General features: G+C 46.9%; 2 protein-coding genes across 2 annotated transcripts; one reads left to right on the top strand and one right to left on the bottom strand.

Annotated features, from left to right (window-relative positions):
* Positions 1–2,675: 2,675 nt before the first annotated feature.
* Positions 2,676–4,561, top strand: VE01_08512 (uncharacterized protein). The gene has a single exon (XM_018277933.2). It carries the CDS (start codon positions 2,697–2,699, stop codon positions 4,494–4,496), a length of 1,800 nt encoding a protein of 599 aa, XP_018127572.1. The 5' UTR covers positions 2,676–2,696; the 3' UTR covers positions 4,497–4,561.
* An 853-nt stretch (positions 4,562–5,414) lies between these two features.
* VE01_08511 (uncharacterized protein) lies at positions 5,415–11,024 on the bottom strand. Its single transcript, XM_018277932.2, has 14 exons — positions 10,253–11,024; positions 9,853–10,137; positions 9,418–9,808; positions 9,045–9,371; positions 8,843–9,002; positions 8,642–8,793; positions 8,183–8,598; positions 8,077–8,138; positions 7,918–8,033; positions 7,647–7,875; positions 7,468–7,600; positions 7,393–7,424; positions 7,157–7,348; positions 5,415–7,111 (listed from the first exon to the last, which is right to left on the bottom strand). Exons 2-14 carry the CDS (start codon positions 10,032–10,034, stop codon positions 5,535–5,537), a joined length of 3,969 nt encoding a protein of 1,322 aa, XP_018127557.1. The 5' UTR covers positions 10,035–10,137; positions 10,253–11,024; the 3' UTR covers positions 5,415–5,534.
* Between the last annotated feature and the right edge of the window lie 2,293 nt (positions 11,025–13,317).

The following is a 13,317-nucleotide window of genomic DNA, read 5'->3' as shown; positions in this document are numbered from 1 at the left end:
ATACCCCACACCTTCCTACCACGTTCATTTTGACGTTTGATATTTCTGTGGAGGTATATTTTAAGGTTTGGATATACAGGTCACTAACAGTATTTGATTTATAATTCTAACGTTCTAATGTTAGGATTAACCTTGATCCTCGGGATCTCGATATAAACTTACTGGTTCTTCTATATGCGCTGAAGTAGTAATATCAATACTAACTTTTGGGATTGTAGAAAAAAGTTACTATTATCGTATTAAAAATAATTCTTGGGGGGCCCTTGTTGAATCCTCTTGTTTGGTGGTACATACCAGAGATGTGGTTTGGCAGATGGAGTTGAGGGAAGACTAAATTCCCTATTCCGAGACTCCGCATGCACGAACTGTGACCCCTTGGCCGTTCACGCAGCTCCGGATAAACAGCCATGCAGGTGTGACACGCGGGGTCCGGCCCTATTTTGACGTCCAGTTACCTTATTATATGATAATTCCGCCATTCCCCGCACAATTGGTGAGGAATGGAGTCCATTTAAGGTCTCCGGTGCCAGCTCCACCAAGATGTACTACTTCAAAATCCAACAGTCCGTCAGCTCTAGGACCAACTTCACTTTCCATGATATCTCTCTGCCGCTAGACATGGTTCGGACCGATTGGCATCGGAGAAAGTCATCTGAGTCTAAAAAGTCTGGAAGACCAACAGCGAGGTCGAGGGATAAATTTTGATAGGTAAAGCTGAAATGGCTAATATATATCTTGGTGTAGCTGTGGCTTGTCAATTATATGCACACTATGAGGAAGATCGAGCGAACCCCTTGCCCTCTCTCGGCGTATTTAGACTGCGTCAAAAGAAATAACGGCCATTTCACTCACCATGATGCCACTTTATGGACTTCACTGTTAACAGGAATTACATCCACACCTTGCAACGACTCAGCCACAATCCTGGCTACGCATCCATCCACAGCCACCAACAGTGATGCGCCGATATGCACTGCTCTAGAACAGGACTTTGATTGATGCCTCTCTCACACAGCTATTCCGCGTCTGCCGCTATGGACTTTAATAGATACGAGACTCTAACGACATCCCTAGCACCACAGGTGGTGAGGAGGATGGCGACAGAGCTCATTGATGGGATGGGGAGGCAAAGGAGGGAAAGGTAACAGGCGTAGAACTCGTTTATCGCCGGGACAGTACCTCCCTTAGCGTCTGGTGGGTTTTACTTTCTTAATGCTGCGCACAACTGGGCAAACGTCGCCCGATGATGATCATAGCAAGGTCGAGGATGCACTAGGGTTACAGCGGTCATTATGAAGCTGTCAGGAAGTTTCTAGATCGCTGACGCCTTGACAGGTCAACAAGTGGCGAGCCCGGGGACTAGCGGTATACAGATTGTCGTCATTGTGGCCTCAGTTTCGGGAGTTAGGGTTTCTCACCGACGGCCATGGGTTCTCATTTTTTGATGCGTTGTAGATTCCCACCTCTTTTACTGTAGATTCGGGAGGAGACGATGGTAACTGGGTCCCCGAATCGCCCTAGGTGCGATGTTAGGCTTGACTGTTGCCATGAGGGTCTTGAGCGACTTGTCGGCTGTGCTGATCCTATGGCCTGTTCTCAGGATATGCTTTGGATATCTGTGCTCCATTCTGGTTACTCCTAAGCCGATCCCAACGGAGGGCTGACCCCTTATCAATCTGTACTGACTACGCACAGCCAGTTAGTAGCAATCTAGGAGTTGGCAGTCGTCAGACCAGCGCGGGATATGACAATGGAACTGACACTTGATAGCCGTCATTGGGTTAGGCGTTACGAGTGGTGGTAGTTAGGCTCTATAGCTGAATCATTATCACGGGGAGCCCATGGGCAAGAATGGCGATAGTGAGATTCCGTAACTTCATCCTTAGTGGTCATATCTTCCGCCGTTGCCACATTTTCAACATTTGGTCAACCAACCACGAACTAGCATCCCGCTCCCTCAACTTCTTCCCACATCCTCCTCCCCGCATCCCGGTCCCGCATCCCGCATCCCGCATCCCGCATCTCATAATATATCTCAGTCTATATCCCATCAGGTCGTATAAGAACCCATTATCTATACTACAATATAAAGCGAAAGTCGCAATGCACTCTAACTTCACGGCAGATTCATTGAATCGCCAATAAAAATCTGCCGAGATGCTTGGGTGTAGATCTCCCGCGATCTCCCCACCCGCGATGCGCGATGACGCCAGACCCATAATTAATTATCAATGGGAGACTCTCACGATTCAAAAACCAGCCCTAAACGGATCTCGGATGGGTCCAACGGTTTTTTCAATGCGTATCCCACCGGCAGTCCGACACTGCCGTTCAAAATTATTGCGCCGTTAGCAGCCCTTCCGTCTCCCGTCGCACATTCCCGTCGCATTCAATGCTATCCTTGCCAGTGCTCGGTCGTCGAACCTCCTCCCGTTTCCCAGTTCGCATCCTGTAAAAACCCCGCTGTCACAATAGTTGCAGATTGTCACACCTGATTGATTAGATACTTTCACAAGACAGTTGATAGGGCTGTTTCGGAGATTTTGGTTGGTACGTACACTCAGGAACGAAACTATTTCCATTCTGATGTCATTTTTGTGGACTCTAAATGTGGCGCCTTGCCACACATTTCTTAAAATTTTCTTATAAGTATGCCATTCCATAATAGAATGATCATTTAAAAATCAGACATCAAAATGGGGTTCATGAGCGGAAAGTCAAACACAGACGCCATAGAGCGGTACGATGGCAATGCAAATGCCGTCGACGCTGGCAACGGCGGCGAGAAGGCTCTCAGAGCCGACAATGAGCCCACAACCCAAAACAATACCATCGACAACAGCAGCGACGTGTCTGCCGAACCTACTACTAAAAAGCACATGAAGACATACATGGGACTTTCTGGCCGCAAACTCAACATTGCAATCTCCGTCGTTGCGACGAATGGATTTTTGCTCTTCGGGTTCGACCAAGGTGTGATGAGTGGGATCATCACAGACCCGGTCTTCAACGATTATTTCCCAGCGACAAAAGATAATTCTACGGTACAAGGCATCACGACTGGAATTTACGAGATCGGCTGCCTTCTTGGCGCTGTCTTCATTCTCATTTTCGGCGAGTGGCTGGGCCGTCGCCGAGCCTGTATCACAGGTGGATGGGTTATGATTCTCGGGGTCATCATCCAGGTCGCCTCGATGACTGGATCTATGCCATTTGTTCAATTCATGGTCGGACGAACGATTACCGGTGTCGGAAACGGCATCAACACATCGACAATTCCCACATACCAGGCCGAATGCTCCAAGTCATCGAACCGTGGTCTCCTGATCTGTATCGAGGGCGCTACGATCGCGTTCGGAACTATGATTGCTTATTGGATCAATTACGGCTCTCAGTTCTCCGATAACGAGAGTGTTCACTGGAGATGGCCCATCGCTTTCCAGATTGTATTTGGTCTCTTCCTCTCCGTTGTCATGGTATTCCTTCCGGAATCTCCCAGATGGCTGCTCAGCCGTGAGCGGTACGAGGAGGGCGAAAGTGTCCTCGCCTCTCTCCATGGCAAGGACACTCATCACCCCGAGGTCCAGGCACAGAAGGCTGTCATCCTCGACTCGATCCGCGCAGCTGGCAAGGGCGCGAGCTTCTCCAGTCTATTCACTGGTGGAAAATCACAGCATACGCGTCGCATGTTGGTTGGATCTTCTGCGCAATTGTTCCAGCAAATCGGTGGTTGTAATGCGGTGATTTACTATCTCCCCGTGTTACTGGAGGAGTCTCTCGGCCAGACCCGCAATATCTCCCTCGTCGTAGCAGCTGTAAACGCGACGTGCTACGCCGCCTTCTCGACGACATCTTGGTTCCTGATCGAGCGTGTGGGCCGCCGTGCTCTTTTCCTATGGGGTACAGTTGGCCAGTGCCTCGCCATGGTTATCACATTCGCGACTCTCATCCCTTCCGGAATAAAAAATCAAGACACCACCCCCGAAGCTAAGCAAGCTGCCAAGGGAGGCGTATTCGGTCTGTTCCTGTTCATCATCGTTTTCGGGGCCACCTGGCTTCCACTGCCATGGCTGTATCCCGCTGAGGTCAACCCCATCAAGACCCGCGGAAGGGCGAATGCGATCTCGACCTGCACGAACTGGTTGTTCAACTTCGTCGTGGTCATGGTTACTCCGATCATGGTTTCGAACATTGGATGGGCGACATACCTCGTCTTTGCCATTATCAATGCCTGCTTTCTGCCCGTCATCTTCTTCTTCTACCCCGAGACTCAAGGACGCTCGTTGGAGGAGATTGATATCATCTTCGCTAAGGGATATATCGAAAAGATTACCTATGTTAAGGCATCGCATGAGCTACCGATGCTTGATGATGCGGGAGTTGGGGAGTATGCAAGGCGGTATGATCTCGGAGTGGATAGCAACGACGACTTCAACATCGATAGACGCGTTAGCAGAGATGGGGAGAATAAGGCGGCAATGCAAGGCGTTGCTTAGATTTGCTTTTGACGCGTCATAAATAGTTTTAGAATAGTTATAGATCCGCTCTTAGAAACTAGAAGACTATAGATACGCTTTTTCTTACATGAATTTCCACATTGGAGGTGCCTTGATACACTTGATATATGTTACTCAGGGAGCGTTAGCTATTTTTGTTAGGGAAACAGACTTTCTCCAGGAATATGGGCGATTTAGACCTAAAATAACAGGTTTTCCTGTGGGATTCTCTAGCCCCTGATTAGTATACAAGTTAGCTAGTGGCGCTAGACTATTAGAAGCTACCGCCCTTAACTTAGGTGAGCCAGCCCAGAAAGCTTAGCCAGATCAAATCCTCCACGACCCCGTCGCCTCCGCCATTTACCCATCCTACCGAGTAACTAGTACCAGTACCTTAACAGCACATCTCCCCCTCGCTGTTATACCTGCATATTTAGACCGGAAGCTGTAAGTCTGATAAATGCTTTGGTATATTATACAGTATGCTTTCCCTTTGAGTACTCTCTAGAAAGAACCTTCAAACGCGGCTGCAACTCCATGCTGACACATGTGGGTGACAGCTCGGGCACGGCTTAGGGGCCCACCATCCTTAAGTCCGTGCACTTGCAGCATCAGAGCTAGGCTGCGCCACGAGGGACCGACCCCATCGGTTGACTGACCCCAGACCGGACCATGGGTCGGTCCGGTCTCAAATTCTTAGACCGGACTATGGTCTGGTCTTCAGCCTCTAACCCAGGGTCCCCCACTAGTCTCCTAAGAAACTAGTTACAGGACTTAAATAATGAGGAATCACATTATTAGGCGATGTAGGATCACAGGTTTATATAAGAGTTTAAATAATGTATAAATCACATGTTAAGGGCTTAGAGATAAGTGGCTTACGATTTCAGAAATAGCAGCAATCTGCTGGTTACCACCTGATGATACAAGTCGCTCGAAAAAGCTGTAGATAATCATTGCTAATTCGTACGACCATATTTTAATCGGCCACCTCCTTAATGCAATCTTGCTTAGTGGTTCTACTTCTCCTCGGTCGTTCTAATTCTTTATCAGCGCATCAGTCACTGCCTGTGCGATGTGCCAGTTTGCCTCAGTCTTCGGATGAAACATCTTGAGATAGTTCACATCCAAATCAGTAATTGTTATCGTTCCATCAGAATTGGCAGTAATCGTTGCTCCAGCACCCTCGTTGTCAAGGAAGTCCTGTGATGTAATAGACCCATTCGAGATCCCAATAGCCATGTCACAAAGCATCTCTGACGCCCAGTTTCCATCCGATGCCTCAATGCTATCACTACAAGTGGCGCTGTTATACGTCGACAGCGCCCAATCGGAGGGCGCATCGTCCTCTATTGGCTTCGGAAGAGCGAATGGGTATGCTGGCACATTATCAGGACCCTTCTCATAAAAGAAGGCAACTGCATTCTGTGCCGACCCCTTCAGCGGCTCGCTAACTGACTTCTCGCAGAATCGTTTCCCATCATATAATTTTAGCTTGTCAGGCGAGACAAATACAACCTTTGGATATGGGAGAAGCGCATTATACTTATTAATTGCGAATTCGATCTGGTTATTAACATCTACCGATAGCTGATTGAGTTGGTTGCGGAGTTTTTGTGTGAGGTATTCCCCTGCATACCAGTACTCATGAAACCAGCAAGTATCACAAGTGCCATCAACACTTGTAAAAAACTTCGGGTATCCAGTCCAATAGACGACGAAGCGCGGTTTGTATTGTTTAGCCTTGGCCACAATCATTTCCATGACGTCGTTCACCAGTTCTCCAATAAGGCTGTTGGCATCGAGAAGGCTCTTCGCTTTGGTAATATCGCTCTGGCACTCGTCTCTACTCTTATAGCCCATGATGCAGTGCGATACAATGTTCCCGAAGCCAAGGTCATTTCCAGTAAAGGAACATGTCCCGATATCAGACGAGCTAGGACGCCACTGAGAGAGTTGCTTCGTGGCCGTGCCATCGATAAACTGCCGCGCGGTTTCTCCTGAGCAGGAAAGAGGTTGAAAGACAGTCTCGACGTTGTGGCCAAACTGAATAATGTTATCGAGAATAGGCGGATATCCTCCTGACCCCCGAGCGCAGTTTTTAATCTTATCATAAGGCTTTCCGGCACCAATGCCTGCAGCATACGAGTCTCCGAAAGAGACCCAGCCTTCAGTAATGGGGTATGGATCAACCGTTAGGTCGACACTTTCGCTGCTCTCTAGGTAAGTGGCAATTGCTGTCCACCACGGGTACACCGTCGCTTGCAGATGGTCGGCGGCGTACTTAATGCCGTTCCAGTGATTACTTATAGCTGGAGTTAGGACCTCGACAGACCCAATAGTGACTAGATGATTAAAAAGTAGCCCGCCGACGTTGTAGATGTTGACAAGTCTCTGCTGGCAGGTGTTTGAGTCAACGCAGTCTTGGTTGTAGCTCTGAAACCACGAGTAGAGGCCTGCGCCGTCAATGAAGACATTCTCAGACCACTGAATGATAATAGCCCAAGCGACGTTGCATGTTATCGTGTCAGAGCCACATGTGTTGAATAATGGATCTCCATTCCATAATGGACTAAAAGGAGCAGGAGCCTGAGTGTACGCAGCTCCTTGATAATCTAAGACGACGTTAGCAGAGTACCATTGTTAAATAATACACGTACATGGCGACTCGGTCTGAATTATACTCATATAAATGTTGCTTGCATTAATAGCATTATACTGATACATTACACTGTGCTCTGAAGCAGTGCCACGGAACCATGATGGCCCTTGGCTTTGGATCAGCATACCCCGGCCGAAGTAGACGTTTATCTGGTTTGACAAGTCGGAAGCAGGATTATCAATGTCATGATCTATGACGTTAGCTTAAATATATAAATGGTTAAAAAGCACACACCTGCAACCCAAGCCCACATATTCTCGAAATAGCTTGAACTGTTAGATAATTCGCTAATATTAGAGAGTTACATACCCGTTAGAATCTTGTGTCATTAAGAGCATGATTGAACCCGCAATGCAATTGGGATCGATGCTGCCGGTGAGCTTTGGGCATTGCGCACTCTGCAGGTTAGTGCCTTTGGCACCACCGATTCGGAAGTGGCAGTCTAATGGTCAGCCTATAAGTTAACTCTCAACGGGGTATCAACTCACCCCACAGCCCTACAGAGCCTTGAGTTGCGGCTTTAATATTCCACTGGACAAGAACCAAGCCAGGCAGAGCTCCTTGGGATGTAAATAATAGATTCTGCATCTCGACCATTCCAGATTCGCCTTGCCCGACTGTAATCATCGGTTGCGGGTTGAACTCATCTGCAAAGTTCTGGCCATAGGCAACAAACTGCGACCATGATTCACCAACGATGACGGAGTTGTTAGGGATCTATCATAATCAGCTAGGAACAAAATGGTGTAGACGACGTACTAATATAGGGGCAGAAATCATGTACGACCCAGCAGGAACGTATAAGATACAGTTGTTCTTCGCGCAGTAAAACAGCATAGTTTGAAGAGCAGCTGTATCATCTGTAACACCATCACCTAAAACAAATTAGCTAATGTGGGTAAATTGCCTATGACATACCCTTTGCTAACGCCCTCGCATTAAGAATAGATGAAGCAGATATTCCTTGGTACGTCGGCTTACTACACATAGTCAGTAGGGCCACGTTTACTCAATCCAAACTTACAATCGGCGATAGAACGAGCCTTGTTGTGGTGAAGAAAAGGCATCCGTAACAGTGAGAACTTCTGGTCTAGGTATATTAACAAAAAACAGCCCGTCATGCGTGGCACCATCTGCTTCTAGATCTCCTATCTGCCAAAATTGAATGACCGAATTCGAAACATTTTGCACAAGGCCAGTGCCATCCGGGAAAACAATAAAGTTTGTGTCTCCAACAAAGTGAACATTGTTTAGAGTGAGCACCGTGGTCCCTTGTTCTCCTGTACTCCCAGCAAAGCTGTACGTCAGGATAGCGACAGGGCATTTAACGAATGCGCTGTCAACAATCATAACGGAGCCAACTGGGGAGGCTGAATTAGAGCCCGGCGGAGTTAAGTTTATGCCGACGTCGCAGTCTTCGAGGACTAGGCGGGACCAGGACTACATAGTTAGTACTTATCGTTGTAAACTTCCAGAAACTCACCCAAGCCCAATCCCAGATGATACCAATACAATTCTTAGCGCCGACAATATTAATGTCGCCAACTGAGTACTGCTGGTTACCTCCAAGAAACCCGTACAGCCCCCCTATCATGGAGATGGCGCTAAACCAGCCGCCACTGCCGTTTTCCGCAACTATCTTGGTAAGCGGCGTGGACAGGCTATCATGAGGTCCTAAGCTTACAAATGCCAACTTGGGTTGACGACGACTTATCCGTCATGTAGATTCTAACATTTTCAATACTTGTGGCTTGACCGACTTGCCAGTGAATACCCTTGATATTTTGCATTGTTGCAAACCGAAGATTTATATCTAAATTCCGAATTTGACGATAGAAGTTGGCCTAATAGTTAGAGACGTCTACATATAACAATTAGAAACTCACCGTATTAATGTACCACTCTGTCGTTCCATCAGCCAGATAGACGTCACTGCTAATAACCCCGTTGCCAGTGAATGTAGTCGCAGCTTCGATGACGGGAGAATTGCCATCAGAGTTTATCTCACCAACAATTTGGGTGTTATAGTAGGAGACTATACTACTGCTCACTCGATAAGTTCCAAACGGAAAATAAATGACTGCGCCCTTTACTGTCGACCCAGCGCAGTTTGCGCCACAACGGTTTCCATCAGACATAGCTTTGTTAATGGCAGCGGTATCATCCGCCACGCCATCCCCAACTGCGCCGTAGTCCATGACGTTACGCCAGACCTATTAATTAGCATAATTCACCAACAAGGCAACAAAACCTACTTACCACATAACTTGAGTCGCCACCAAAAGGCTGAGATCCATGCTGCATCTGAGATAGCCATGAGTCATCATTGGCCCTCTTAACATTTTTGGGGCCCCGGAAGTTGGTGTCTGAATCTGGCTTGTGGGCCCAGAACGTTGCATTATTGTAGTTCGGCAAGGTTCCGTTCTTGAGCATATTCTGTGCATCTACAGTGCCGACAAGCTTAATGGCATCTAAGGTCTCCCGTGAGAAGGTAGGGGGAGACTTAGTATCCCGGCGTTCGGCAGTATTCCCCGTTCCCTTGTGGTGATAGTTGTTGAAGCTGGGGTTCTCCATGTTCCACTTGTTATACGCTGCCTGGGAAGTATGTGCCGTGGCAACTAGAGCCTTCGCCTGTTGGAGTTCTGCAGTACTAACATCCCTAAGCTGAACAAGTTCAGGATCGGATGTCTTTACATCTCGTATGCCGTCTTGTTTTGGAAGCTCTGAGAAGAGAAGGCCTCGTGGGCACGCTGCATCTCTGCCGCAGACGGTTGATGGAACTTCACCCCCGTTATTTCTTTAAGCCCTTTTGAGGAGCCATAGGCATGTGTAGCAATAGCTGTTAAAAGCAATAGCTTCTGAATAATGGAGCCCATTATGGGCAAAAACGTTGTATAATTGTTGTTTTCGTCTCATGTGTAAGCTTTTCCAGCCGGAGTTCTTTCTAGGCACATAACGGGAGGCCACCAATCTTAAATACTACTCTTAATTCAGTGTATGCATTATATAAGCGCACATGCTTAATCTTCAGAGACTTGCTAATATGTGAATACAGTAGCATTATTAAGATAACATATGCAGAGCTGGCACATACCATCACGGATAAATGGCACTGACGGCCAGCTGAGAGATTGCTATGTTGGAAGGATGAAAATTGAAGCTGCACTTTCGACAAGGGTATATTTTGGGGCTGTTTTGGCAAGAAGGCAGAAAACAGAGGCAAGTTCAAGAATCAAGAGTGTATACTGAGTAGAAGTGCGTTGTAATAGGTTGTGTTGTTAGAGTAGCGGGGAGTGGGCTTAGAAGTGGATAAAAGGCGAAGCTTTGCCATAACTTATAATCCCGGTCATTTACTGAGGTCGTGGCATGCATCTCGTATACAGAGACCAACTTGTGCAATATTAGATGAGGTCGTGCATGCATCTCGTATACGGAGACCAACTTTGTGCAATATTAGATACTGTCGTAATTGTTGGTTTGGCTCTTAATAGGCTTACTACATAATCCAACCCCAGAGAGGCTTCTGATTAGACCAACATAATCTAGACCATTGTTAGGCTAAGCCACTTTGCAGTATTGAGCCCCAAATCCTTGTATTAGCGCTACTTTCTCCATGCGGACTGTCTGGTGTGAGAGGAGCGTGATGGTGCAGCCATCATCTTTTGTCTAGCTCATGTAATGGAAATACGTTGACGCCCTGAATCAGGAACCCCCAGTACACAAGGGACAGAAGGCTCAAGTTTAATAGAGCCGAGTGATATTTTTGCTTCGCCACTTGGTTAATGCATGCGGAGTTAGGGGCGATAGTAGAGGGATAAGAGCTTTATCTAATAACTACTGCATAAGGTAGCATAAGCAGATGCTTCCATTAGCCTAATCGTCGGAACCGACGATTAAGTGTAGATTATATTTTCATTTGAGAGCGAAGGCATCAGAATCGTGTGGATTGCTCTCGGGTGCACCGGATAAAACCATTAAAAGTCATACGCTGATTGGAAGAAGCAGCTGGACATATAATTTCTGGCAACGTAGCATGCCTTTACCGACCCACACTCCTAGGCCCACTTATATAATCGCATATCCTTCCGAGGATTTCACAGACAACCAACGCAATAACTCAAGTGTCGAGTCACCTCAACACATGCCAAGGTTCGCGATGATTATCGTACTCTTCTTAGCAGCAATTTCAGCCACAATCCTCAGCAAGTTGCTCAATCTTCATACAGTGCACTCAAGGCTCTGGGGTTGCAAACAACGAACCAACACCCAACACCGAACTCGATTCACTCTTTCAAGGTTCTTTGTCGCGCACAAAAGCGTTTATTATGTCCTATCTAGGAAGGACGTCGTCACCTTCGACTTCAAACTCGCCGAGCCAGATATCTTTATTGAGATCCCACAGGAGAGTCACTGGGCAAGTCCACATCATACTCATATCACGAGAAAGATGTGTGTCAGCTTCAACATGCTAAGTGGGCAATGGTATATTGGAGGTTCACGCTGGGTGCACGGGTTGCCATGGGGCCCACAGCTCCCAGAATCCTGGATTAGTTTTGGGAAATACGTAAATTCATCACAGCCGGCGACGGCAAAGCTACTAGGATCAGAGAGAACCCGGCAACTCTATCACATTATTTGCAGCTCCGTTGAAGACGCCGAGGTATACTTTTCACTCTGTTCCACGCCCTTGTGGGTTCGAGTGTTATACGTACTCACAAACCGAACTCCGTCTCTTAGAGAATGGATGATACACAAGTTTCTCTGGATCCAGCTACGGACGACCTTCCATAAGTATGACTTTTGTGAAGATCATGGGACATGCTGGATTTTGCGACAGTTTTACTGGATGAATGTGCCTGAGTGGGTAAAAGAGTTTGAGAGATGGAGCCAGTTTGCTATATCTAGGGTCGTTCTTAGTCTTAACTATTGGATTGGTAGTATAGCGCTCGGAATGAGGCCATCGTATGAGGAGTATAAGCTAGTGGACTCCCAGGCAAAGTAATTTTGAATTCTTAATTAATAAAAGGATTTAATGATCGTAGCATAATTGGTAAAGTGTACGCGTACAGAAAGTGCTATGGAGTAACATCGAGCTGAAATCGCTAGTGCGTAGGGATAGGTTGTTGGCTTTTCTTGTAAATATCGGCCCCCGCATCTGATTTACATACGGAGGATCCTGCGTCAAGGATGCGAATAAATTAGTTCTCCTCAACCATTAGAGCTTTATCGCGAAGCTCCATAACACACCAATTCCAAGTTTTCACGCTAATCCGTCGCATTCCAAGTGTTTTATGCGTTTCGATTTTCTCTTGGGTTTCAAACGCCTCTTCGCGCCATTTTGCAACGATCTCGTCATTGAATATTCCGATATGCCAGTCCCGCTTGTCGGTTAAATCGTTCATGAGTTGCATCATAGCGAGCTCAGGCGCAGTCAGGGCAGGCCTTTTGTTCCCATCCACTTGCAGCATCGGCAAAGCGACACTCGATATTTAGCTCATGATACAGAGACATTCCACCAAAGCCAGGCACACAAAGTGGCTTTTGGCCACTATTATCCATCGCTTGTGAAATCCCACAAACACTAACTATAGCTTAGCTAAAAAAACTGGTAGAAAGAGGATTTAGGATATTCCGGTGCCAAATTGGCGGTCGAACCAGAAACGTTGCGTTGAGCAAGGAGCTAATGACTTAATTGATTGACACTAAGTTAGTGCAAAAGACCATAGTTAATAGGGGTTTATCAAGTAGGCTTACTGCGGAGCTAGAATCATGTAATGTGGTAAAGTCTATCCTCTTATTTCTTGGAGGCTCTCTATCTACATATAAAAGAGACAGGGCCGGGCCCGTGCCCTGGTCTCGGTGGCCCCTACACTAGCCCTGTAGGCGGTGACAGAGTACTATAATCTGCCCCTGTATGTGCCTGTGACACTAATAACTATCGCAACTGTCTCATATTATCATATTTTCATCGTTTGTGAATTTCATGCTCTCTACCATGCCTAGAAATATACGTATAACTAGGCATTAACTATGCTATATCTTGCAAGTTGCAATGACTTTTTGCAACTCGTCATCGCGGTCCTTGAATATATTGCCCATCTCTCTGTAATATCAATCGTTTCGCGTTTTTAAGCGCTCTTAGGTCGCTTCAGTGGTCAC

This window comes from Pseudogymnoascus verrucosus (assembly GCF_001662655.1).
Source record: "Pseudogymnoascus verrucosus strain UAMH 10579 unplaced genomic scaffold scaffold_44, whole genome shotgun sequence".
Classification (NCBI taxonomy): domain Eukaryota; kingdom Fungi; phylum Ascomycota; class Leotiomycetes; order Thelebolales; family Thelebolaceae; genus Pseudogymnoascus; species Pseudogymnoascus verrucosus.
This window is presented reverse-complemented; position numbering and strand designations above follow the sequence as displayed.